At 37.9% G+C, this 26,701-nt stretch overlaps 1 protein-coding gene across 7 annotated transcripts in view; it reads left to right on the top strand.

Moving 5' to 3' along the window:
* The window catches only part of SLC38A9 (solute carrier family 38 member 9), a 91,519-nt gene that overhangs the window by 56,181 nt on the left and 8,637 nt on the right, over positions 1–26,701 (top strand). For all 7 annotated transcript variants that reach the window (XR_008685419.2, XM_055422038.2, XM_055422039.2 and 4 more), the window contains 3 exons: positions 1,809–2,003; positions 4,186–4,293; positions 17,640–17,746. Coding sequence is in view for 6 of the 7 variants with exons in the window: in XM_055422038.2 (XP_055278013.2) it covers positions 1,809–2,003; positions 4,186–4,293; positions 17,640–17,746 (410 nt within the window). In the remaining variant the exon portion in view is untranslated. The remainder of the gene's footprint in view (positions 1–1,808; positions 2,004–4,185; positions 4,294–17,639; positions 17,747–26,701) is intronic.

The raw sequence follows: 26,701 nt of genomic DNA, 5'->3' as shown, positions 1-26,701 counted from the left end.
TTTCATTAATTATACTAAAATATATTCATATAATTTAAACACATACCTCTTGAACCCTGTTCCTTACCTCAGAATATTCAAAAGCCCAAGAAACATACTGGTTTTAAAATTGAAATTCATTTATTGTAGCTCCTTTGATATCAATTGATGAAATTGATATTACTATCTAGTGTATTACTATCTAGTAGGATTTCTTGAGTAGAGAGTCAGTTCATTGTTGAGTTCATGAATATTACACTGATAATTTGGAGAGCATTATCAGCAAAGTCAGTTTACTTTGCATAGTGATATCTAATGTTAATAGTAGCACTTCTTGATTCTTTGGTTTATTTTAAACAAAGTATTGACTAGAGTATCAAGCAATCCATTCAGTAAATATTAGAACTTACAGCAGACATTTATTGGATACTTACTGTGTGCAAGCATTATTCTAAATGTTTTATAGCAACTTCATAAGGTAGTACTGTTCTCTTCAATTTCTATAGGGCTTCCCTGGTAGCTCAGCTGATAAAGAATCTGCCTGCAGTGCAGGAGACCCTGGTTTGATTCCTGAATTGGGATAATCCCCCAGAAAAGGGATAGGCTACCCATTCCAATATTCTTGTGCTTCCCAAGGCACAGAGAATTTAGTGACTTGTGTGTTGAGCGACAGAGTGAAGATTCTTTATTCAAGCAGTTTACTTCCATAACCTGTGTTCTTTACCACTCTAGTTATTAGCACAGGAAAAATTCAAGTTAATTTACTTTTGTCCAGAGCATAGAAGGGAATAAATACAGGTTAAAAATGCTGACTAATAAAACTATTTGGCTTTGTGGCATGCCAAATAACAGATAGAGAATAAAATTGTTGCTCAGCATTTTTACAGCATTAAACATTCTTTGCAAAGAGCTGATTATTAGCAAAAGTACTATTATGAACTTAGAAACACAGTGAGAATGATTTGTATTCTCTCTGCAAACAGAAGAAACTGCCACTTGTAGATCAGTGTTAGGAAAAATACATTTTATTCACTTCCCAGTTCTCTGGATATCATCTGGGCTTTCAGCTGCCCTAAAGCCGGAGAAACATCCAGGACAATTACTCTGGATTGCTGGGAATCAAGATTCTTAAGCTATAAGCAATTATTAGATTTTCGCAATACCATGGCAATGTTTCAATGGTATCTGCTTTTTATTCCAAACTCATCAATTTTGCTTATTGTTAGAAGAAACCTGTTCTCTGGACTTTGTGTGAGTTATTAGCAAAATGAACAATTACCTTGAATGATGTGTCTTATATGATTGTAGTAATAAGATCAAATATCATCCAACCTGATATTTTCTCTCTGACAGTGGGACAGAAGGATAGTTGGTAGAATAATTTTATGGTTTCCAGTAGAAAGTAGAAATCAAGGCTATACCTCAAAATTTTCTCACATTCTACCTTTAATTATTTATAGGTAAAAGTTTTCCTATACAACTACATATTAAATAGATAAACCATAAGGACCTACTATATAGCACATAAAAGTATATTCAATATCTTGTAATAACCTATAGTGGAAAAGAATCTGAATAATAATATCTGAATCACTCTGCTGTATACCTGAAACTAACACAACATTGTAAATCAACTATACTTCAAAGTTTTTAAATAAATAATCTAAAAATTTGAAAAGACTCCACATATATCTAAACATAGCCCTCTATTTTTTTTCCCAAAAAGGAGAAATTTAATATTCATGGTAAAACTTAAGGTTAGTAGAGCAAGTTTAAGTGTCATTGTTCTTCTTTGTTGCCTCCTCTGATCTGTTGCTTCCTTGTTGCAGTGATTTGTCCAAGTGCCAGGAGTGGTGGCCATCCTGACAACGGCTCTATGATTTTCTACGCCAGTGACTCAGGACTCCAACAGTTTGAAAAGTGGTGGAATAAGTCCAAGACAGTGCCCTTTTACCTCATAGGGCTCCTTCTGCCACTGCTTAATTTCAAATCTCCTTCATTTTTTTCAAAATTTAACATCCTAGGTAAGCCAGGGCACTGTGTTATAGAGCCTCTGTATAGTAGAATACATGCTGAATTCCAGGGGAATATGGTCTGACCAGCAAAGTAGTTACCTTCCAGGCCTATTCATTTGTGATTAATTTGTTCACACATATATTGCCCTACTTTTTGCTTTTCTTGATGAAGTTTGGCACAGAAAAAAATAGAGATGGCCATCTCAAGCCCAAGTCTCTTTTTAAGATGAGTTACTGGGATTTCCATTCTGTCCTTACTGAACAACTATTCCTCATTTCCTCTACAACTAGTGGCAGTAAACTAAGAAAGATTTCAGCAGGAGAGATCTGAAGTGGATATTATAGGAATTCTCAATTCTAAAGTTTGGAAATATTAGAACTTAGGGAGATTATGGAATATTTTTTCCCTACAGTTTCTATTTAAGAGTATAAGCACAGAATTATCACTTGACTTTGAACCTGGAATATTGTTCTCTAGCTGCTTCCCTGGTGGCTCAGAGGTTAAAGCGTCTGCCTCCAATGCGGGAGACCCGGGTTCGATCCCTGGGTCGGGAAGATCCCCTGGAGAAGGAAATGGTAACCCACTCCAGTATTCTTGCCTGGAGAATCCCATGGACGGAGAAGCCTGGTAGGCTACAGTCCACGGGGTCGCAAAGAGTCAGACACGACTGAGCGACGGAACAGAAACAGAAACAGAACAGCTGAAGTGCCTTAGGCTTGTTCTACTTTTGCTCTGTTCCTCAGTGCTTTTTCTTTCTTTTCAACACTATTTAACAGAACAGACTTCTTTTTGTGAGACCTGTTTTTCAGAAATTTCTGAAATCACTGAAGAAATTTCATCAAAGGAACCCCTATGAAAGCTCAGATCTGGTTAACTAAAGATAAGGGTATCATTCCCAAAGAACTGATAACCCAAATAGATAATAGGATTTCACCTTTTCCCTGTAGATATGGTCTCTTGGTAGGCAGACTAGAGTATGAAAAAATTAGATTACATCAAAGAGATGGCTTTTGGGGTTTTCAAAAGACCAAAGAAGGAGGTAAGGATATTTCTCTATACTTTAGCTTCATAACAAAATTCACCATGAGACTACAGCAGACACACACAGAAAATGAAGAGTTGTGGTTATATAAGCTTCAGCCTCTTGTATGCATCCTTTCTGAATTAGCTAACCTCCAAACCCACAGTAGAGCTTATATCGCTCATTTGTGGTTTCCTGATTTGCTGGCCAACTTTCCTATGGAACAGATCTTTAAAAGTTAGCTTGTGAACTTACAGAAGAACTTGCTCAATCGGGCAAAACAATCACTAGGCTTATAACCAGGTTAAATTATTCTCCACCTCCTTAAGATATTTTGGTTTTGCCCTTTCTCTTGGCAAAACTTTCTCTTTTAAAACTACATATAGCTTCTTTAGAGAAATCAGTATCTAATTTCTCTAAAAACCATCCTGGATCTCTTGATTCTGCTCAATAGTGACTGGACTTAATTCCTTAAATCCTCTTCTGAATGCCCACTTAACCTGCATAAAGTAGGTGTTCACTGCACACACAGTGAATGGAATCTGAAATCTTTCCATGGAGTAAGTAGTAGTATGCAACCAAAACTTCATCTAGATACTAGATCAGATTGTTCATGGACTATTTGACTTACTGCCTTTCTCAAATAACTTTATGATCCACATTTACTACTTTTCTTTCTTTACTTTCTACCAATTACACTAAATATTTTGACAGATTTTCCCAACTTGTTGGCTGTCTCTAACTTTTAATACAGAGAATAAGAGCCAGGGACTTCCCAGGGGTCCAGTGGTTAAGACTTCATGCTTCCAATTCAGAGAGTGCAGGTTCTATCCCTGGTTGGGGAATGAAGATCCCACATGCCGCACGGACAAATTAGAAAATAGTCAGTTTTGTGTTTAATTTTTTTCCTAAATAACCGTAAAATTTTATAATAAACTCTCTACATGTATCAGAACCTAAATTCAGCTCATAACTTCTTAGGCCTACTACATAGTTTTGTGCTTTGTTTTCTGATATGTTCCAGGGTTTGTTTCTATTCTTTAGATCTCACTTGGGCATAAATACTAATGCTAATTTTCCAAACTTTGCTGAACATGTAGAAACAAAATTTGATTTTGAAATAGTCTGTAAAACAAAGATGATTAATGGTTTCTAATTTTTCCTTGCAGGCACAGTGTCCGTTCTCTACTTGATTTTTCTCGTTACTTGGAAGGCTATTCGCTTGGGATTTCATTTGGAGTTTCATTGGTTTACACCAACAGAATTTTTTGTCCCAGGTGAGCTATTTCCACCAAGTAAAGAATTAATAAATTACAATAATGTGATCTTTAGTTAACTATTGTTAGCTATTGTTACTATAAAACAAATAATTGTTTTTATGATGAGCACATTTTATTAATGCTATTAAGCTAAAACCAGGAATACAGTTAAAATTACTATGGTTTTCTTGCAGTTGGGGATAACCTGGGCCCCTTGTCATTTCTACTTAGGAGTTAAAAGTCACAATGCAATAGAAAAATCAAGAACTCATTCTCTGGACGTCTCTGAGAAGGCATAACCCTAGAATTTTACAGACTTAGAACATAGTCAATAATAAATATATGTGCATAATACTAGTAATTGTAGGTCATCTGCTTGGTGGTCCTATCGTAGGTAGTGCCATGTGAGCCAGGTGTGCTGCAGCCAGAGCCCCGTCCCCATGGCAGGCCACTGCTGACTTGTGCCTCCACAGGAGACACTCAAACACTCAAAGGCAGGGCTGGCTCAGTCTCTGGGACTTCTGGGTCCTGGAGCACACACAGTTGGAAGCGTCTCTGCTGGGTAGGGGGTTTGATTCTAAATGCGATTTCGCCCCTCCTGCCATTTTGTCAGGGCTTTTCCTTTGCCCTGGGACATGGGATATCTTTTTTGGTGGGATCCAACATTCTCCTGTCAATAGTTGTTCAGCAGCAAGTTGCAATTTTGGAGTTCTCGCAAGAGATGAGCACATGTTCTTCTACTCCTCCATCTTGTTGCAGAATGATTATACCAAAGAAATTCTCGCAGTGTTAAGAAAGTTCTAGGACCCACAACAGATTTCCCAACTTGAGGATCTGGCAATTCCCAACAGATTTCCCAACTTGAGGATCCGGGAATTTGACTTTGGAGATGGTGGGATTTGATTACAGAACTTCCACAGGACTGGGGAAACAGATTCTTGGAGGGCAGAAACAAAACCTTGTGAACACCACAGCAAGGAGAAAGGAGCATTGTGCCCACAAGAGACTGAGTCAGACTTGTCTTTGAGTGTCCAGGAGTCTCAGGCCAAACAACAGAGATGGAACACAGCCCCACCTATCAGCAGAAAATTGGATTAAAGATTTCCTGAGCATGGCCCCACCCATTAGAATAAGACCCAGTTTCCCCCACAGTCAGTCTCTCCCATCAGGAAGCTTTCATAAGCATCTTATCCTTTTTCATAAGAGGGCAGACAGAATGAAAACCACAGTCATAGAAAACTAAACAAACTGATCACATGGACCACAGCCTTGTCTTAACTCAATGAAACTATGAGCCATGCCATGTACGGCCACCCAAGACAGACGGGTCATGGTGGAGAGTTCTGATAAAAGTAGTCCACTGGAGAAGGGAATGGCAAGCCACTTCAGTATTCTTGCCTTGAGAACCCCATGAACAGTATGAAAAGGCAAAAAGATATGACACTGAAAGATGAACACCCCAGGTCGGTAGGTGCCCAATATGCTACTGGAGAAGAGTGAATAAATAACTCCAGAAAGAGTGAAGAGATGGAGCCCAAGCAAAAACAACACCCAGTTGTGGTTGTGACTAGGGATGGAAATAAAGTCTGATGCTGTGAAGAAAATATTACATGGAAACCCAGAATGTTAGGTCCATGAATCAAGCTAAATTAGAAGTGGTCAAACAGGAGATGGTAAGAGTGAACATCGACATTTTAGGAATCAGTGAACTAAAATAGACCGGAATGGGAGAATTTAACTCAGATGACCATTACATCTGCTACTGTGGCCAAGAATCCCTTAGAAGAAATGGAGTCACCCTCATAGTCAACAAAGAGTCCAAAATGCAGTACTTGGGTGAAATCTCAAAATGACAGAATGATCTCTGTTCGATTCCAAGGTAAACAATTCAATATTATAGTAATCCAAGTCTATGCCCCGACCAATAATGCTGAAGAAGCTGAAGTTGAATGGTTCTATGAAGACCTACCAGAACTAACACCAAAAAAGGATGTCCTGTGTATCATAGGAGACTGGAATGCAAAAGTAGGAAGTCAGGAGATACTGGAGTAACAGGCAAGTTTGGCCTTGGAGTACAAAATGAAGCAGGGCAAAGGCTAACAGAGTTTTGCCAAGAGAACTCACTGGTCATAGCAAACATCCTTTTCCAACAACACAAGAGACAACTCTGCACATGGACATCATCAGATGGTCATACCAAAAATCAGATTATATTCTTTGCAGCTGAAGATGGAGAAGCTCTATACAGTCAACAAAAACAAGACCAGGAGCTGACTGTGGCTGAGATCATGAACTCCTTATTGCCAAATTCAGACTTAAATTGAAGAAAGTAGGGAAAACCACTCAACCATTCAGATATGACCTAAATCAAATCCTTTATGATTATACAGTGAAAGTGAAAAATTCAAGGAGTTAGATCTGATAGATACAGTACCTGAAGAACTTGGTGACCAAGACCATCCCCATGAAAAAGAAATGCAAAAACGCAAAATGGTTAGCTGAGGAGGCCTTACAAATAGCTGAGAAGAGAACAGAAGCTAAAGGAAAAGGGTAAAAGGAAAGACATACCCATCTGAATGCAGAGTTCCAAAGAATAACAAGGAGAAATAAGAAAGCCTGCCTCAGTGATTCAATGCAAAGAAACAGAGGAAAACAAAGAATGGGAACACTAGAGATCTCTTCAGAAAAATTAGAGATACCAAGGGAACATTTGATGCAAAGGTGGGCACAATAAAGGACAGAAACAGTATGGACCTAACAGAAGCAGAAGACATTAAGAAAAGGTAGCAAGAATGCGCAGAATAACTATATAAAATTATTTTAAAAGGTCTTAATGACCCAGAAAACCACAATGGTGTGATCACTCACCTGGAGCCAGACATCCTGGAATGTGAAGTCAAATGGGCCTTAGGAAGCATCACTATGAACAAAGCTAGTGTAGGTGATGGATATTCTAGTTGAGCTATTTCAAATCCTAACAGATGATGCTGTGAAAGTGCTGCAGTCAATATGCCGGCAAATTTGGAAAACTCAGCAGTGGTCACAGGACTGGAAAAGGTCAGCTTTCGTTCTGATACCAAAGAAAGGCAATGCCAAAGAATGTTCAAACTACCACACAATTACACTCATCTCACATGCTAGCAAAGTAATGCTCAAAATTCTCCAAGCCAGGCTTCAACAGTATGTGAACCGAGAGCTTCCATGTGTTCAAGCTGGTTTTAGAAAAGGCAGAGGAACCAGAGATCAAATTGCCAACATTCGCTGGATAATCGGAAAAAAAAAGACAGTTCCAGAAAAGCATCTACTTCTGCTTTATTGACTACACCAAAGCCTTTGACTGTGCAGATCACAACAAACTGTGGAAAATCCTGAAAGAGTTGGGAATACCAGACCACCTGACCTGCCTCCTGAGAAATCTGTATGCAGGTCAAGAAGCAACAGTTAGAACTGGACGTGGTATAATGGACTAGTTCCATATTGGGAAAGGAATATGTCAAGGCTGTATATTGTCACTCTGCTTATTTAACTTATATGTAGAGTACATCATGCAAAATGCTGGACTGGATGAAGCACAAGCTGGAATCAAGATTGCTGGAAGAAATAACAGTAACCTCAGATATGCAGATAACACCACCCTTATATCAGAAAGCAAAGAGGAACTAAAGAGCCTCTTGATGAAGGTGAAAGAGGAAAGTGAAAAAGTTGGCTTAAAACTCAACATTCAGAAAATTAAGATCATGGCATCCAGTCCCATCACTTCATGGCAAATAGGTGGGGAAACAGTGGAAACAGTGACAGACTTTATTTTGGGGGCTCCAAAATCACTGCAGATGGTGACTGCAGCCATGAAATCAAAAGACGCTTGCTCCTTGGAAGAAAAGCCATGACCAACCTGCTGCTAAGTCACTTCAGTCTTGTCCGACTCTATGTGACCCCATAGACGGAAGCCCACCAGGCTCCCCCGTCCCTGGGATTCTCCAGGCAAGAACACTGGAGTGGGTTGCCATTTCCTTCTCCAATGTGTGAAAGTGAAAAGTGAAAGTGAAGTCACTCAGTCGTGTCCGACCCCTAGCAACCCCATGGACTGCAGCCCACCAGGCTCCTCCATCCATGGGATTTTCTAGGCAAGAGTTCTGGAGTGGCTTGCCAACCTAGACACATATTAAATAGCAGAGACATTACTTTCCCAGCAAAGGACCGTTTAGTCAAGGCTATGGTTTTTCCAGTAGTCATGTATGGATGTGCATGTTGAACCATAAGGAAAGCTGCATGCTGAAGAATTGATGCTTTTGAACTGTGGTGTTTTAGAAGACTCTTGAGGGTCTCTTGGACTGCACGGAGATCAAACCAATCAATCCTAAAAGAAATCAAATTTGAATATTCATTGGAAGGACTGATGCTGAAGCTGAAGCTCCAATACTTTGTCCACCTGATGTGATGAACTGACTCGTTGGAAAAGGCCTTGATGCTGGGAGAGATTGAAAGCAAGAGGAGAAAGGGATGACAGAGGATGAGGTGGTTGGATGGCATCACCTACTCGATTGACATGAATTTGAGCAAGCACCAGGAGTTGGTGATGGACAGGGAAGCCTGGCGTACTGCATTCCATGAGGTCGCAAAGAGTCGGATGTGACTGAGTGACTGAACTGAACTAAAGGCTGATAATTAACATCATTGTTCCCTTTATGGGTTTTTTCTTTTAATGTTGATGTTTTTCAGACTAATTAAGATGGTGATTACTAAGTGTTCTTTTCCTCCTTTTTTTCCCCCCATAGCAATTTTTTGTTTCACCCAAATTTAAAGTATTTTGAATATGATAGAAAGGCATCTTTCCAACTGAGGGATCAAACCCAGGTGTCCTGCATTGCAGGCAGGGTTCTTTACCATCTGAGCCACCAGGGAAGCCCAAGACTACTTGAGTGGGTAGCTTAACCCTTCTCCAGGGAATCTTCCCAACCCAGCAATCAAACTGGGGTCTCCTTCATTGCAGGCAGATTCTTTATCAGCCGAGCTACCAGGGAAGTCCAAAGCAATGAATGGATAATGCTAAATGAGGAGACGGACTAGAAAATAGAAGAAACAGTGTCAGACTTTATTTTTTGGGGCTCCAAAATCACTGCAGATGCTGACTGCAGCCATGAAATTAAAAGACGCTTACTCCTTGGAAGGAAAGTTATGACCAACCTAGATAGTATATTAAAAAGCAGAGACATTACTTTGCCAACCAAGGTCCGTCTAGTCAAGGCTATGGTTTTTCCCGTGGTCATGTATGGATGTGAGAGTTGGACTGTGAAGAAAGCTGATTGCCGAAGAATTGATGCTTTTGAACTGTGGTGTTGGAGAAGACTCTTGAGAGTCCCTTGGACTGCAAGGAGATCCAACCAGTCCATCCTAAAGGAGATCAGTCCTGGGTGTTCATTGGAAGGACTGATGCTAAAGCTGAAACTGCAATACTTTGGCCACCTCATGCAACGAGTTGACTCACTGGAAAAGACTCTGATGCTGGGAAAGGTTGGGGGCGGGAGGAGAAGGGGACAACAGAGAATGAGATGGCTGGATGGCATCACCAACTCGATGGACATGAGTTTGAGTGAACTCCGGGAGTTGGTGATGGACAGGGAGGCCTGGCGTGCTGTGATTCATGGGGTCGCGGAGAGTCGGACACGACTGAGTGACTGAACTGAACTGAACTGATTATGCTTGTATCTTAAAAACTAATAAGGAGAAAAAAAGTAGTACAAAATCCTGTTGTTGGTTTAGAAAGACTGCTTTCCTTCCATTCTTCCACTGTGGATTCTGGCAGTGTAGATTTCAAGTCTTTATTCAGTTTCTCAGGTTTGTCTCTAAAGCCTACAATTATAGTTGTCTTCCTTCGTTTCCTTTATTACAACATTCCTGAGTTTTCCAGGTGTGCTGAGTTGGTGATCATTGGAAGTCGTTGTTTGTGTTACCATGATTACTTATTTTTAGTTCATCTGGCTGCATCAACTTTAATTTTCTAAATTTCTATTAGAAGCCCACAAAGACTAAAAGATCAGTTTAAATTCAGGATAAAGCAAGCACTGGGGCTTGAAAGGCATCCTTCTCTCACAGATTATATTTAAAATTGGATAATGATAAAAATGGCAACTTTAAGCTACTTCTTCCACTGATTAATAAAAATAGTCTATTTTCTAAAAGTAGATTCATAATGATTTATATTTAGACTTAGTGATAAAAGTTCCCGCTAATGATAGAACATTAGTGATAAATAAGAAAGAAAGGGAGAGTATTAATAGTTATTTAGAAGATGGAAAAGAGAAACATATTTAAGTAGTTATCAAGACATTTATTTCGCTTTGCTCACTTCTCAATGAAATGAAAGGAGAATCATGAGGACTGAAAGGAGTTTCTATAAATATTTATGGCTCTGAGACTTACTGTGATTGAAGAATTTTTCAATAAAGAAAATATGTTGTAAATCTTTCTCAGTAAAGGCTAATTAAAAATCAGAGAACTTGGAGGGTGTGAATCTTTACTGTCCTGATGAAGAATTCTCATAAACTTCTGGGTCTAATTGAATCTTTATGTACTCTTGTTTCTGAAAATTCATTTTTCAGTTCAGTAAGTAGATCCCATCGCCCTTCTTCCCAGGTAATTGGAAAAATAACAAGAAAAACCTGCTCATGTGTTTCATTCTATCCTTTCCTAACTACTCAGGGACTTTACTTTTTGCTGTTATCCTTTCTTTTTTTAATCATGCATTATCAGATTTTTCCTACTGAACTATTCCTACTAGTATACAAACATGTTTCCCAGTCTAAAAACAAAAACTAGTATGACCCCATTTCCTGTAACTGTTATTTCCTTTTAAAGAAAAACTTTTTGTAAGAGTTGTCTGTGCTGTCTCCACTTCTTCCATTTTGCCTTGGACTCACACTTCTGTTAGGCTTGCCCCAGTCACTCCATGCCTAATGATCAATGACTTCATCTTTCCAAATCCCCTAACCAAATCCCATACCTCTTCTTACTCAGCCTATAAGCAGCATGGGGCACATTTGGCCACGTCTTCCATCTTAAAACACTTTATTTACTTAATAAATATTTATTTATTTGCTGCTGCTAAGTCACTTCAGTCGTGTCCGACTCTGTGTGACCCCTTAGACGGAAGCCCACCAGGCTCCCCCATCCCTGGGATTCTCCAAACAAGAACACTGGAGTGGGCTGCCATTTCCTTCTCCAATGTGTGAAAGTGAAAAGTGAAAGTGAAGTCGCTCAGTCGTGTCCGACCCTTAGCGACCCCACGGACTGCAGCCTACCAGGCTCCTCCATCCATGGGATTTTCTAGGCAAGAGTACTGGAGTGGCTTGCCATTGCCTTCTCCGATTTATTTATTTACTTACTTCTAAAAGAAGGCAATGGCAAGCCACTCCAGTGTTCTTGCCTGGAGAATCCCAGGGACGGGGGAGCCTGGTGGGCTTCCATCTATGGGGTCACACAGAGTCGGACACGACTGAAGTGACTTAGCAGCAGCAGCAGCAGCAGCAGCAGCAAAACCCTATTCTCTCTTGATTCTTCTACATAACTGTTCTTTTTCTTATCTCTGACCTCTGAATGATAGTTATCCACGGTTTAGACACAAACCCCCCTTCTCTCTACCTTTATTCCCTAAATAATGCCATCTAGTCACCTGGCTTTATATTTTGTCATCATGCTGCTGCTGCTGCTAAGTCGCTTCAGTCGTGTCCGACTCTGTGTGACCCCATACACGGCAGCCCACCAGGCTCCGCTGTCCTTGGGATTCTCCAGGCAAGAACACTGATGATGACCAATCCCAGTTTTTTTATCTCTAGATTCATATATCTAGCTGCTGCTTCTTGGATGTCCACTTTGTATTCTTAATTTACAAAAATCCAATAATTGTTTTCTCCCTCATCCACCCCCTCCCACCAGCCTGCTTAACCTGCTCTTCTCCCAGGCTTCTCATTCTCAGAAAATGGTAGCCCCAGTTTACTACTTGACCAGGCCAAACACTTAGGAGTCATACTTGACTGTTCTTTTTTCCACTTCCCCTCCACCAATATCTGCACAACTGACCTTCTACTTTCAAAATAAATTGAGAATCTGATTATTTCTTATCATTTCTACCAAAAAAGAACTATGTTAAGCTCCTACTCTCTCAGCCAAATTATTGAAGTAGCCTTATAACTAGCCTCACTGTTTCCACTTTGTCTGCTTCTCCGTAGACTGTTCCACACCTAGCAGATAGAGTTTGTTTTTAAAACACAACCTTCAAAAGCCTCTAGTGGTTTCCCATCTTATTCAGAGTAGAGGCAAGTCTCTGTCATTGTCTATAGGCCCTGTTGAATGTGACTCCTGGCTTTCTCTCTGATTTCATTCCCTATTACTTTCCCACTCATTCAGTCTACTCCAACAACACTGCCTTCCTTGCTGCTCTACAAAATTGCCAAGCACACTCCTAACGCAGAGTCTGTGCACTCAGTAGTCCCTGTTTGTAAAATGTCCTCTTTTTCTGAGGTTTCTACATGGTTGGTATTGTTAGAGAGGTTTCCCCTGACTTCGTACCCACTCTCACACCTTCTTGTTCTTTGTTTTCTTTAGAATTGTCATCACTACCAAACCTTATATGCAAGTATCCCTGGTTATCTAAATGTTAAATTCCTGATTCTGACTGGTTGGAGTCCTGAGGTATATTTGTTATTCTAATCAACTTGGCTCCCGAGTTTCAGATAGAAAATAGCAGACATTAAGATAACAAGAGACTTACCTAAAAATGTTTCTAAATCTGTTTGTTTCTTGAATTTGGAAAGTTCAGATGTTATGAAATATCTGTATTTATTTTTTTTTACCTGGGTATCTAGAATATCCACTCTTTGAGAAATATTGTTTTTTTTATGCTTTTCTATTACTATTGTATCCCAAGACCTATGATACTTCTAGCATATACTGAGTGCTTAATAAATAACTGAGAAAATGGGTTTATATCTACTCCTTCCCAAATCCCATTAAAACAATATTTTGAAAAATGTAAAAAACAAGCACAAAGAAATTCTCCAGAAGAGACAATAGCAAACGAGAGACAGCAACAGATTTTTAGAAACTAGAAAGCTGGTACATGGTTGATAATTGACAGCAAAGCAGAGAAAACTGAAATGTAAATACCTGTAGAGAGGGGGCCAATATGAATAACACAATCCTTGAAAGCCTCAGTATTTGGAGACATTTGGGAACTCTGAAAGCAAAGATAAGGAGAAGGGCTTAAAATAGGAGAATTCTTTGAAAGTTTATATCAGTAATAATTAGATATAATCCATCCCCCTTCCCTTTTCAATCTAGCAAGAGATGGAAGAAAGTAAATCAGATACTCTCTGGACCTCAGTTTGCCAAGCTCAACAGAAGGGTAGGATTAAGACTCAGTTCTGAAAATGGGTTAAGTGAAAGCATATGTGCTGAATGGTGAGGCCAAACCCCACCTCCTACCTCTCCAATTCTCTTTTCTTTACACCTTGCCTCTCAGAATGCTGATAGCATAGGAAAATAGAGGGTTCTCCTCAGGAGAAACCAATAAGCCCAAGAATACCTGGAGTCTCAGGTATTTGGGTTCTATCAAAGAAATGGCAGGTACCTTGCTTGTCTCAGACCATTTAGATGTCCACTAAGTATGCTTTTTTTTTTAGTGCTTCACTTTTACATATTAATATAACTGAAGACCACTGGATACTTGTGGAAAACCTCTTACATAAAAATAAAACAAGAAAGATAAAAAAGGAACCTAAAGGGAAAATAATGAGGGAACAAAAGCAAAATTCTAAGAAATTACATCCTCAAAGTGACAAAAGACAGTGATATCCATGAAACAATATTTGAATATCATTGGAAATAAAATATGAATAGAAATTAAGAATTCCAAGAAAGTTTGGAAGATAAAGCTAACTTTCTCAAAAGACTAGACGATGTGGATGGATGGATGACTGGAAGGAAGGAAAAATATAAGACAGAAAAGATGAGGAAATAGAGAATTAATCTAGGTGGTCCAGTGTCCAACTGAAAATAGTGCCATAGAGAAGAGAGAACAAAAAAAAAATAAAATAAAAAAAAAAGAAGAGAGAACATGGTGAGAAAATTACAAAAAAAATTATGTAAGAAATTTCCTCAGAACATGTGTTTCTAGACATAAGGGCCCAAAACATTGTGAATAAGACCCACACCAAAGCATATCGTTATGAAATTTCACAACACCAGGGATAAAGAGAAGAGCTTTCGGGGACTAAGAACAAGTCTGTACAAAAGGTCTGGAATCAGAATAGTATCAGACTTTTTAACAACTCTGAAAGAAAAAGACAATAGAAGGTCATCAAAGGTCTCAGAATAAATTATTTTGACCTAAAATCCTAACCCACCATACTCTCATCCAACTGTTAAGAGTATATGATAAAGGTATTTTCGGAAAGTCTCACAAAATTTTACCTTCCATGCACTCTTTCTCAGGGAAATAGTGCGAAATGTGCTTCACCAAAAAGAAATAGAATATCAGGAAATTCTCAGAATGGTGGTGAAGGGAAATCCTAAGAAACAGCTATGCAGCAGGCCTAGGGAGCAGCCAGCCCAGATTACAGCAGGTAGACAGATGGCTCCAAGAGGCATTTTTTCAAAGAAAAAAAATAATAAAATGGAAAAGGTTATTTGATGTGTTATATAGATAAAGTGGAGTTTTTCCATTCTTTTGGAGAGTTTAGGGAAGAATTAGTGTTAACTAGAAAATTAGGCAACCAAAAAGGAAAAAAAAGTCAACTATGACTTCCAATAAAACAGGTCAACACAAGTATTTTATATAAGAAAGAGGAGTGTAATAATAGTAATAGATTCCATGGCTTAACTATGAAAAACAGATAATAATCAAAAAAATGAAAACTTTGATTTTACAAAGTCAGAATTATGATTCTATTAGGGGAATAAGACATGGGGAAGTGAAAGGTGATATAAAAGTCGTAAAGCCTTCTGGTGGAAAATCAATGGATCATGTCTAAAATTTAAAAGTAAAGAAAAAGGAATATAAGCATATTACTTAAAAATAGATTATAAATTTAAGATTTGCTAAATAGTTACAAGAGTTATAATTAGTTGCCTCTGGGAAACAGGATTCAGGATGGGAGATGTGAAAGGTATGAAACTGGTTTTTGTTAGAAGCCTTGTGATACTGTTTAACTTTTAACAATTAGTATACTTTTAAGACTGCAATTAAGATTGCATTTTTTAAATGAAAAGCTGTTAAATGCTTTGAAACTGACTTCAAAAAGAGACTCAGACACTGATTTTCAAGGATTATGGGGTGATTTGCCATTTGATAGCAGCATTGTGTTCATCTGCAGCCAGAAAAACATAATTTTCTAACCACATGTATGTATATACCCCACATTTTTTGTTGCTTTTGCTTTTGAACTTTTTAATTAAAGTATAGCATACATTTATAATAAAAGTACACAGTTCCTAAGTGTACAGCTTGATTAATTTTCACAAACTGAGCAAACCAGCACCCTGTTCAAAACCAGAAATTACTATTAATAGCACCTCAGAAATCCGTCTCATTCTCCCTACCAGTTGGTATTGCCCTGCAGAGGTAACCACTGTTCTAACTTTTAACCCCAAAGATTAATTTTGTCTGTTTTTTGACTAACTATAGTTGGTTATGTCCGTATTTAGTCCTCTGCCCGTGTTTTTAATCAGATTGTTTATTTTCTTGTTATTGAGTTATATGAGTTATTTATATATTTTGATCATTAGCTGTTTATCCAGTACATGATCTGCAAACACTTTCTCCCATTTTGTAGGTTGCCTGTTCATTTCGTCAATGGTTTCCTTTGAGGTACAGAAGCTTGTTAGGTTGATGTGGTTCCATTTGTTTATTTTTGTTTTTGTTGCCTTTGCTTTTGTTGTCAAATAAAAAAATCACTGCCAAGATCAATATCACGGAGCTTACCCTCCACCCATGTTTTCTTTTAGGGGTTTTATGGTTTCAGGTCTTACTTTCAAGTTTTTAATCCATTTGGAGTTGATCTTTGTGTATGGTTTAAGATAGGGGGGCCCAGTTTCATTCTTTTGCATGTGTCTCCCAGTTTTTCCAACAGCATTTATTGAAAAGACTATTCTTTCCCCATTGTATATTCTTGACTTCTTTGTCATAAATTAATTCACTGTGTATGTGTGGATTTATTTCTGAGCACTCTGTTCCTCTGATCTGTGTGTCTGTTCTTTGTCAATACCATGCTGTTTTGATTACTGTATCTTGTAATAAAGTTTAAAACCAGGAAGTGTGATGCCACCAGCTTCATACTTCTTTCCCAAGATTGCTTTAGCTGTTTGGAGTCTTTTGTGTTTCTATACACATTTCAGGAATGTTTGTTCTATTTCTGTGAAAAATGTCATTGAAATTTTGATGGAGATTGCATTGAATGTGTAGATTATTTGGGGTAGTATGGACATTTTAACAATATTGATTCTTCCAATTATCAAGTGAGATTTATTCCAGGGATACAAGTATGGTTCAACATGTACAGATCAATCATTGTGATAACACCACATAAACAAACTGAAGAAGAATGAGAATCATATGATCATTTCAATAGATGCAGAAAAAGCATTTTACAATAAGCTTAAGTTACTCAGTCATGTCTGACTCTTTGCAATCCCATGGACTGTAGCCTGATCAATAGGGCTTTTTTTTTTAAACCTATATTGTTGGAACACCTCATAGAGTAAGTGCTATGAACACTGGAATGCATTATCTTTTCAAATGAGTGTTTTCATTTTCTTCAGATAAATATCCAGTAGTGGAATTACTGGGTCAATATGGTAGATCTGTTTTGGTGATAGCCATTTTTGTATGAGATGCGAGGTAGTATCACATTTGGTTTTAATTTTAATTTCTCTGATGATTAGCAGTGTAGATCATTTTTTCTTTTTAGTGCCTTTTGACTATCTGTGTATCTTTTTTTGAAAAATGTATATTCAGGTCTTCCGCCCATTTTTCATTCAGACCCTGAATTTGATCTTGCATGACCTCAAACAGAAATAACTAATATAAAGTACCCTCACACGGACTTTCCTGGTGGTCCACTGGTTTCAACTCCGTGCTTCCAACACAGGGGGCATGGGTTCGATCCCACATGCTGCCATGCACGGCCAAAAATGATAAAGTATCCCCACAGGCATGATTTCTTGATTCCTTTTCTTTCCCTTTTCAAGTATTTGTTCAAGTATAATGTAAGCCTTGAGGAACTTTATAAAGGCATTTTATTTGGCTACTAGTACTCATTTTCCAGTTGTCAGTTTTAATGCATGTTTTTTCTTCTCTCTTTTTCTCCTAGAGATAAGATTTCAGTTTCCACAACTGACTGGGGTGCTTACTCTTGCTTTCTTTATTCATAACTGTATTATCACACTCTTGAAGAACAACAAGAACCAAGAAAACAATGTGAGTAATTACCTGAGGAATTGACTTTTGTTACTAAACCTTAATTTTTAAATGTAAACCACAAAACAATGGTCAACAAACTTCTTCTGTAAAGGTTTGGATGGTAAATATCTTAGACATTATGGGCCATGGGATTACAACTACCCAACTCTACTATTGTGGCACGAAAAGTAACTAAAAACAATATGTAAGCAAATGGGTAGTGCCTGTGTTGCAAGAAAATTATATTTACAAAAACAGACAGTTGGCCAATTTCATCCATGGGCCATAATAGTTTGCTCTAGAGCACTCACTAAAAAAAGGAAAAAAAAAAAGATGTATTGCTGATAGCCAGTAGTGGTGAGATCTTTAAAAATACCCAAGTGATCTAAATAAAACAAGAAAAAGGAAACAAAGAATATATGGTACAAATAGAAAACAAATAGAAAGATAATAGATTCAAATTCAGTCATATTAATAATTACATTAAAAATGGTCTACATACTACAATTAAAATAGATTGTCAGTCTGACTTAAAATAAAAACTATATATTGTCTATAAGAAACTTACTTTAAATATAAAGATATACCATGCAGACATTAAGTGTAAGAGAGTTGTTGTTCAGTCACTTAGTTGTGTCCAACTCTGCAACCCCATGGACTTCAGCATGCCAGACTCCCCTGTCCTTTGCTATCTCCCGGAGTTTGCTCAAATTCATGTCCGTTGAGTTAGTGATGCTATCTAATCAATTTATCCTCTGCCGCCCTCTTTTCCTGTTGTCTTCAATCTTTCCTAGTATCAGGGTCCCTCCCAATGAGTCAGCTCTTAGCATCAGGTGGCCAAAGTATCGAAGCTTCAGTTTCAACATCAGTCCTTCCAATTAATATTCAGGGTTGATTTCCTTTAGGATTGACTGGTTTGATCTTCTTGCAATCCAAGAGTCTCTCATGAGTCTTCTCCTGCACCACAATTTGAAAGAGTCATTTCTTCGGCGCTCAGCTTTTTTTGTGGTCCAGCTCTCACAGCCATATATGACTACTGTATAGAAAACAAATAGAAAGGTAATAGATTCAAACCCAGTTGTGTTGATACTTACTTTAAAAAATGGTCTAAATACTACAATTAAAAGAGATTGTCAGTCTGATTAAAAACAAAACCTAATTATATACTGTCTACAAGAAATTTACATATAACAAGATCATGCAGACACTGAGCGTAAGAGAGATGGAGAGGCTATTTTAATATCAGACAAAGCAGACTTCAGAACAAGGAGTATTGCCAAAGATAAACAGGAACATTATATGATGATCTTTAAGGACCAGTTCATCAAGAAGACATAATAATCCTAAACATGTATGCTCCCAGTAAAAGAGCTTCCAAGTAAAGGAAACAGCAACTGTCTAAACTGTAAGAAGTAGAGAAATCCACAAGTATATTAATAATTAATGATTTCATCAACCCTCCTTTAATAATTGATGGAGCAAATGGAAAATAAGTAAACATATCAAAAGCATGAAAAACACTATCAGCCTACTTGGCATTTATAAAGTCTTAAACAACAGCAGAATTCACATTCTTTTCAGAAACACATGAAACATTTACCAAGATTGACCATATGCTGAGTCACAGAACAAGTCACAATACACTTGAAAGGACTGAAATCATACCAAGTATGTTCTTTGACCACAATGAAATTAGAAATCAATACCAGAAAGAAATCTGAGAAATTGACAAATACGTGGAAATTAAACAACATACTCAAATGAGTTCAAGGGAAAAAATTACAAGAAAAATTAGGGAAGTACTTTGAGATTACTGAAAATGAAAATAAAACATATCAAAATATATGTAATGCAGTAAAACTGTGCTTAGAAATTTATGGCTGTGAACACCTACATTAAAAAAAAATCTCAAATCAATAACCTAACCTTCTACCTTAAGACACTGGGGGAAAAAAAAAGCAAACTAAACCCAAAGAAAGCAGAATTTAACCAGTAACCTGTGGCCTTGTTTGTAAAATTTGAATTTGGCTTGATAGCTTCTAACCATATAAACAAAAATGATGATGAAGTTCTAATAGGAGTCGATACAATTATTGAAAAGTGAAAGTGTTAGTCACTCAGTCATCTGCTAACAGGAGAGAATATCCTTCATGTTTTTCCTAGTTCCTTTAAATTTGTCTTGCAAGGAGAACATATTAAATCTTCTCCAAGATTTCTTTGTGTGATATTGATAAGTTAGACTCTGAAAAATAAATAACTCATGCACATCAGTTCTTTCTTTCTCTCTTCTCTCATCACTGTACTAGATTTTAATATTAAAAGTGGCTTGTATCAAGGGTTCATGGTAATACAAGAAAGCCATGTGTATAATGTTGCTTCATTGTTTTATAAGAACTGTAATTGAGATATTCTTTGTTAAATTGCTGAGCATCCTTTATGCAAAGACGGTAGAGAGAAAATTTTCTCTGTTCAAGGCTAGGAAAACATTTCCTTAATGAACTCATTATTTGACAGTAATGGTCATATAACTAATCTTGTTTCTATTTTTGCTTTGACTTTTGGAAAACTTAAGGATTAAGTTCTCTTACCATTTTTTATAACTTTTCCTAGGCAAATGTATTTTTACAGCTTTTTTCTTTTTCTATTACCCTCACACTTTAGATTCAGTTTTTATTTTGGAAATGTTTAATCTTATTGTATTTCTGTCATAAACAGTTTTAAATCTTTGGAGGGAATAGGAAGAAAATCTCACTATTCTAAATGAACATTTGGAACTTTGGAGTGTAAAGGAAAAATTGAGAATATACTTTGGCTTTTACTTTTAAATCCCGCTCACCTTCTTCACAAATTTCCTGACTTCTTGCCACCTGAACTAAGTTGCCAATCACAAATTTTAGGAAGTTTAGAGATATGTGGAAGATACCTTTTCTATCGTCACAGGAATAGTGTATGTAGTTAACAGTGTATACTTTGGATTCAGCCAGGTCACCTTTCTATCCTACTCAGCTAATTTAAACCAAGTACCACAGAAACCAATTTTGTGAAGTTGGGATTCTCATGTTTTGGGTCATTCTATTCATAGGGCTGTGTTTCTCAAACTTCACCTCCAAAGTCCCCTTAATGAGAGAGAACAAGTTGTATACCTGAGAATCTGGGGGTGAAGAAAACAATTTCAGTGGAATCTCATGTTTTATCCTAAACACTCATGTTTATTTTTATTGTGCTCATAATTAGTTTGTCTTACTAGAAAACAGTCTTAAAACAATGAGTTAAGTTACAGGCAGACTTCACTTTGCACAGTTCCCATATGCATGAATTTCAGTTACTGTGGCTTAGTTAGATTATATCAGTTCCCCCTAACAGCATGGTTCAAATTTAGGTTACCACAGGATTTGAACTTGCATAAAGTAGTAACTGGGGGCTTCCCAGGTGGTGCAGTGGTAAAGAATCCACCTGCCAATGAAGGAAGGACTGTACAAGTCAATGAATCACTTATGGATCCTCATCTGGAATCAACTTCAGAAAATCTTAGCACCTTAGAAACCTTCCCCTCAAGAAGTTTTTTTTCTAGTGACTCCCAGAGTCTTGACTGACATCTGAACTGGTCCTTTCACTTTTAGATTATTTTCCTTTGTGCCTCTGATCTAGTCTTCACACCCCTTCTCCAGAGATTTTATGTTGTGGCTGGTTGGAGTAATTCTCCCTCGGTGAGGTGTTGGAGGTATCTTTCCAGTATTTGCAAGCCTTGGCTGCAGCACACCTTCCTGACTCACCTTTTCCCAGTAAGTGAACAGCATGAGGGAGGAGCCGGCCAACCCCAACAGTGCTGCAGCTGCAAAGGCATCTTCCTCAGAGAGGTGTCGGGGCACTTTCACAGTCTCGTGTGTGTGTGTTAGTTGCTCAGTCGTGTCCGACTCTTTGCGACCCCAGGAATTGTAGCCGACCAGTCTCCCCTGTCCATGGGGATTCTCCAGGCAAGAATACTAGAGTAGTTTGCCATTCCCTTCTCCAGGGGATCTTCCCAAGCCAGGGACCAAACCCAGGTCTCCTGGATTGCAGGCAGATTCCTTACCTTCTGAGCCACCAGGTAAGCCCCATGACACAGTCTCATACTACCATAAAAAGAGAAGCCTGTCTATACTTAGTTTGCTCCTGAAAATTTTTAAGAGGAATAGCTTTTCTTGAAATTCACATCAGCTTATCTGAAGGTATGCATTCCTCAATGCGAGAAGCAGACTGAATAGAGAGATAAATATTTCTGTTTATGGTCCCCAAAGTACATAGGAAGAGTCCTGCCTTTCATACTATAACACTCAGTGGACCTTGAAATCTATATTCCATATGTAAGTAACCATAAATGAGTTCTTGTTTCTACTGAGTTTGGGGACTAGCATTTTGTAGAATTAGTATGTGAGGTTCAGGTAATAAAATTTGGCTCAACTTTTGTCACTTGTGGAAAATAGTTTTTTAAAGTCTTAGAAGTAAAAGTTTAAATGGATGATGTCTTCTTACTGTCTTAATTGGTTGAAACCAGTGTATAAAATGCTTCCTCAGTGACTCAGCAGTAAAGAATCTGCCTGCAGTGCGGGAGATGCAGGTTCAATCCCTGGGTTAGGAAGATCCCCTGGAGAAGGGAATGGCTACCCAGTCTAGTATTCTTGCCTGCAGAATTCCATGGACAGAGGAGTCTGGCGGGCTACAGTCTGTGGGGTCACAAAGAGTCGGACACGACTGAGTGACTAACACTTTTCATTTTTCATTGTATAAATTAAGCTAAATACATACTATATTCTGAGAAAACTTTGTCATTTGATTTATTCAAGGAGGTTTCAGTAAGTAATTTGAGTCACTGAAGTTTTGTTAATACCATGATACAATATTTTCTTGAGATTTAAGTCAGAAAATGTGAAGCTTGTCAGGAACTTGGAATTTTTAATGTTGATTTTGGGTTAGTCATTCAGAGATCAGTAAAAAAAAAAAAAAAAACTTTGAAAATAGAAAAGGCCTCATTCTTATCTATATAAACTATAGTTGTACTTGGATCTGAAGACATTTGTGAAGGAGAACAGTGAGGCTCCTAAACAGGGGTAATGCTCAAATTTTCCAGGTTTTCCAAATATGACATAATTTCATGAGGTTTTCTTTTCACTGAACATATTTTTACCTATGTAACTAAATGAGATATAGTGTCTGTGCTTTAGGAAGACATACCTCACCCCAAAGAAAGTTGTAGAGTTGAAGATCATCCAGCTCATTCCTCCTCATCAGAATATATTTGCTCTATAACCATCCTGGATCTGTGGACCACCCTCTTCCTATTTCCTCATCATGTTTGAATAAGAAGCTATACCATGCTTATTCTGTTTTGTCTATCTTTAGTTTTATTCTCTGCTCACTTCTTTAAAAACTATTTGAGGTGCTCATAATTTGTTATTTAGTTTTTTCTTCTTATGAATCTTTGTAGTTTACTCAATTATATATGTCTGCAGTAGTTTTTATGTAAATGTTTGGGGTAGGCCTGTCTCTTTTTCAGTAAATGCTCCACTGGATAGTCACTATGAAAAGTATGTGGAGCAGAAAGATTATAAACTATTTTTGAGAAACAGAATGTGCTCCCAGGCCCACTTGTGCCCCACTTGGCATCCTTCCTGTCATTACTTCTGAACTGCCAGCCCTGCCAGTTGCTGCTTATTTGTGAGGCAGAGTAAGTTACTTTATTAATGTACAGGGTTCTTGACACATTTACCAGTTCTTATGGTCACTTGCACTGATTTTTAAATATATTTTTTACTTTCAGCCTCATTTTCTAAAAAATGGTTTTTTTCTGCCGTTTTCCATTAAAGAGGCTTTTAAGAGGCCATATCTCCAGGCCTAGAATAGTGATGGCTTGGGTTCAAAGCCCACATGTGTGCATGCTGTTTATTCATAGGTGGCATGTTTCCCAGGATCGTGCTAAACCTCAGCTGCTTTTATATTAAAACATCATTTCTGTTCGTTAGAGTATTTTCAGATGAAAACAGTTACTTTACAACTCTTGACATAGTTCTACTGAATGTACATTTAAACTACTGAGAAATAGGACTTTTCTAATCATTGTTATTTCTCTTGCATCTGTGTGTGTACTTTATTGTTATCTTTTGTTACTCGTTATTTGGTACCTCTCTTTCACTGTTTTCTTTACTATTGTTTATTAACTGTGACACAAATGTATTATTAAACTGGTTAACTCTCCACTGTAGTAGCTAAGGGCGTGCAGTTTGGAGCTGAAAAGTCTTTGGTTTGAATATTGACTTCACCAACAGCTCACTGTGTAACCATGAATAAGTGTTGAAACCTCTCTGCACTAATTTACTTATCTATAAAATGAAGAAAAGGATTATACCTGCTTTAAATGAGATAATGTATGTACTGTGCTTTGTACAGGGCCTAGTACCTAGAAGCACTTAATAATTGTAGACAACATGACTATTTTTATCTACATTTACTGAGTTCCTGCTGTGTGCCAGGTATTGTCCTGGGTATTGGGGATATAGGGCTTCCCAGGTGGCGCTAGTGGTAAAGAACCTACCTGCCAGTGCAAGAGATGTAAGAGATGCAGATTCGATCCCTGGGTCTGGAAGAGCCTCTGGAAGAGGGCATGGGAATCCATTCCAGTATTCTTGCCTGGAGAATCCCACGGACAGAGGAGCCTGGCAGGGTGCAGTCCATAGGATCACACAGAGTCAGACACAACTGAAGCGGCTTTGCACACACGCACGTATTGGGGATATAAAGATGAAGACACAGTCTTTGTCTCAGGGATGCCATAGTCTAGTAGCGTGGACCAACTTGGGTATAGAAAAATTAAAAGACCAACATAATAGAACTGTTAACCTTGACTACTTTGGGGTGTGAAAGAATATTTTCATTCCAGTTGATATCCTCATATCATAAATATAGATTCCTTTATAATAAAAATTAATGATGACTACAATGTAGTGTTGTTGATGCCATATTTCAGATATGTATGCAGTGCTGTAAGAACAGGGAAGCAGAAGGGGGAAACTCTCTCATCAGGAAGCCCTTGCATCTTCGCCTTTTTATTGTAGTCAGATTTTCCCCAGTTTGCTAAGGTATACATCTTTGCAGAAAGCCTGCCCAAAACAATATGCAGATCAGGTGGTATACAGGCTAAAGACTATCCATGAAATGGTAGCTGTTCCTCTTTATATGGATACATAGCTCTCTGACACAACCATTTTGGCCTTCCAAGATTTTGTGTTTTGCAAAACTTCTTTCTTCTTGAGTAATGTTGAGTAAGCTGAGGGTGGAATGACTTTCAAACATCACTCTGTGAGACACCTACCAATTGTTATGAATATGGGGGTTGCCTGGTCCATTTCTGTTCATACTTCACAAGACCATCAGGCAACTCAAAGGTGACTGAAGTCTAGCCTGGGATGGGCCCTAGAGCTTCAAGAACTAGAGAAGAGGCTTTGAAACTTCTCTGGAGGTTTTTTCGGCCTCCCCTTGTTCACCCCTACACAGTTAGAAACTCTTAAAACGCTGGAAGCAGTCTCCATAATCCAGGTTCCTGTAGTTCCATAACCTAATGAAAGTGTTAGTGAAAGTGCTAGTCACCCAGTCATGTCTGACTCTTTGCAACCCCATGGACTGTAGCATGCCAGGCTCCTCTGTCCATGGGATTCTCCAGGCAGGAATACTGGATTAGGTAGCCACTCTTTTCTGTAGGGGATCTTCCCAACCCAGAAGATCAAAACTGAATCTCCCGTGTTGCAGGCAGATTCTTGAGCATCTGAGCCACCAGGGAAGCCTCTACCATCTAATTTAGGGATTGAAATCCCTGTTTTGTTTTCAAGCTGATTGTCAACTTAGACTTGACTTTTGGGTTTCTCATTGTTTGTTTGTTTGTTTGTTTACTTGCTTTTGAAGTGAATTTATCAACATTTAAGTTTAGAACTCTCTACTATTGCTTTAGCCCATTTAAGGAGAAATGTTTCCCCAAAATCAGAAACGTTCCCTAATACCACATGTCCAGTTTTCTTACTGTGGTATCAAACTAAAGCAAAATTGTATATAATTTTTTTCTTATCTGTTTTCTTAGCTCTCAAAGTAATTTGTGTTTAAAATGAAAAATGAATAGGCTTGTTGCCATAATTTAGTTGTGCTGAATTGTTTGGCCATCACTTTTGTGGTGATGGAGACCAGATTTATGAGCTGTGGGATCTGTTCTGTTTGGATCTGACAGCTGGCTCCATTAAATATCTTGGAGCTTTGCATGGGGATGGTTGGGAGGGTGGGAACAGCAGTGGAAGAAAGCAATCCACTTTATTTAATGTCCTGCATTTGTTTACTGGCTCCAATCATAACATCGTGCAGCTGTTTGAACAGCTGCCTTTTGATTTCCTTTTGTTTACTGTTTAGGTTTATTAAGCTTGTCCTTAATACCTGCTTACTGTCTGCCTTTTAACTAGCTTTCATACTTTATTAAATATATTTTAATATATACCAGTCTCTTTTGGTCTAGGCATGCTTTGATGATCTACAAAGTTAATTCACTTAAAGAAAAAAAAAGTTTTTAATTCCATAGGTCATTCAGAAAGCAGCCTATTCTTGATTTCTTGTTGTCCCTTAGCTTTATTATTTTAGTTAAATAGCTTATTATTTGGTAAATAAATTGCATTTCAAAATTAAGTCCAAATTTCAATCATGGTAAACCACCATTTATGTTAACTTTCTAAGCCTGCCAACAGGTAACTTAGTTTACATACTCCAGATAGTTTTTAAAAATTTGTCAGACTAGTTGTAAAGTATGTGAATTTTGTTTTAACAAATGTCTCTGAACAACCTGGATACCTAGGAGATACATATTTACACAGAGAGAGCAAAAAGTTCAATATTATATTTATTTGTCAGTCTTATTATTTTGGAGAAGGAAATGGCAACCCACTCCAATATTCTTGCCTGGAAAAT

This window comes from Moschus berezovskii, chromosome 18, assembly GCF_049115385.1.
Source record: "Moschus berezovskii isolate FMDL1 chromosome 18, NW_MosBer_1.0, whole genome shotgun sequence".
NCBI classification, from domain to species: domain Eukaryota; kingdom Metazoa; phylum Chordata; class Mammalia; order Artiodactyla; family Moschidae; genus Moschus; species Moschus berezovskii.
This window is presented reverse-complemented; position numbering and strand designations above follow the sequence as displayed.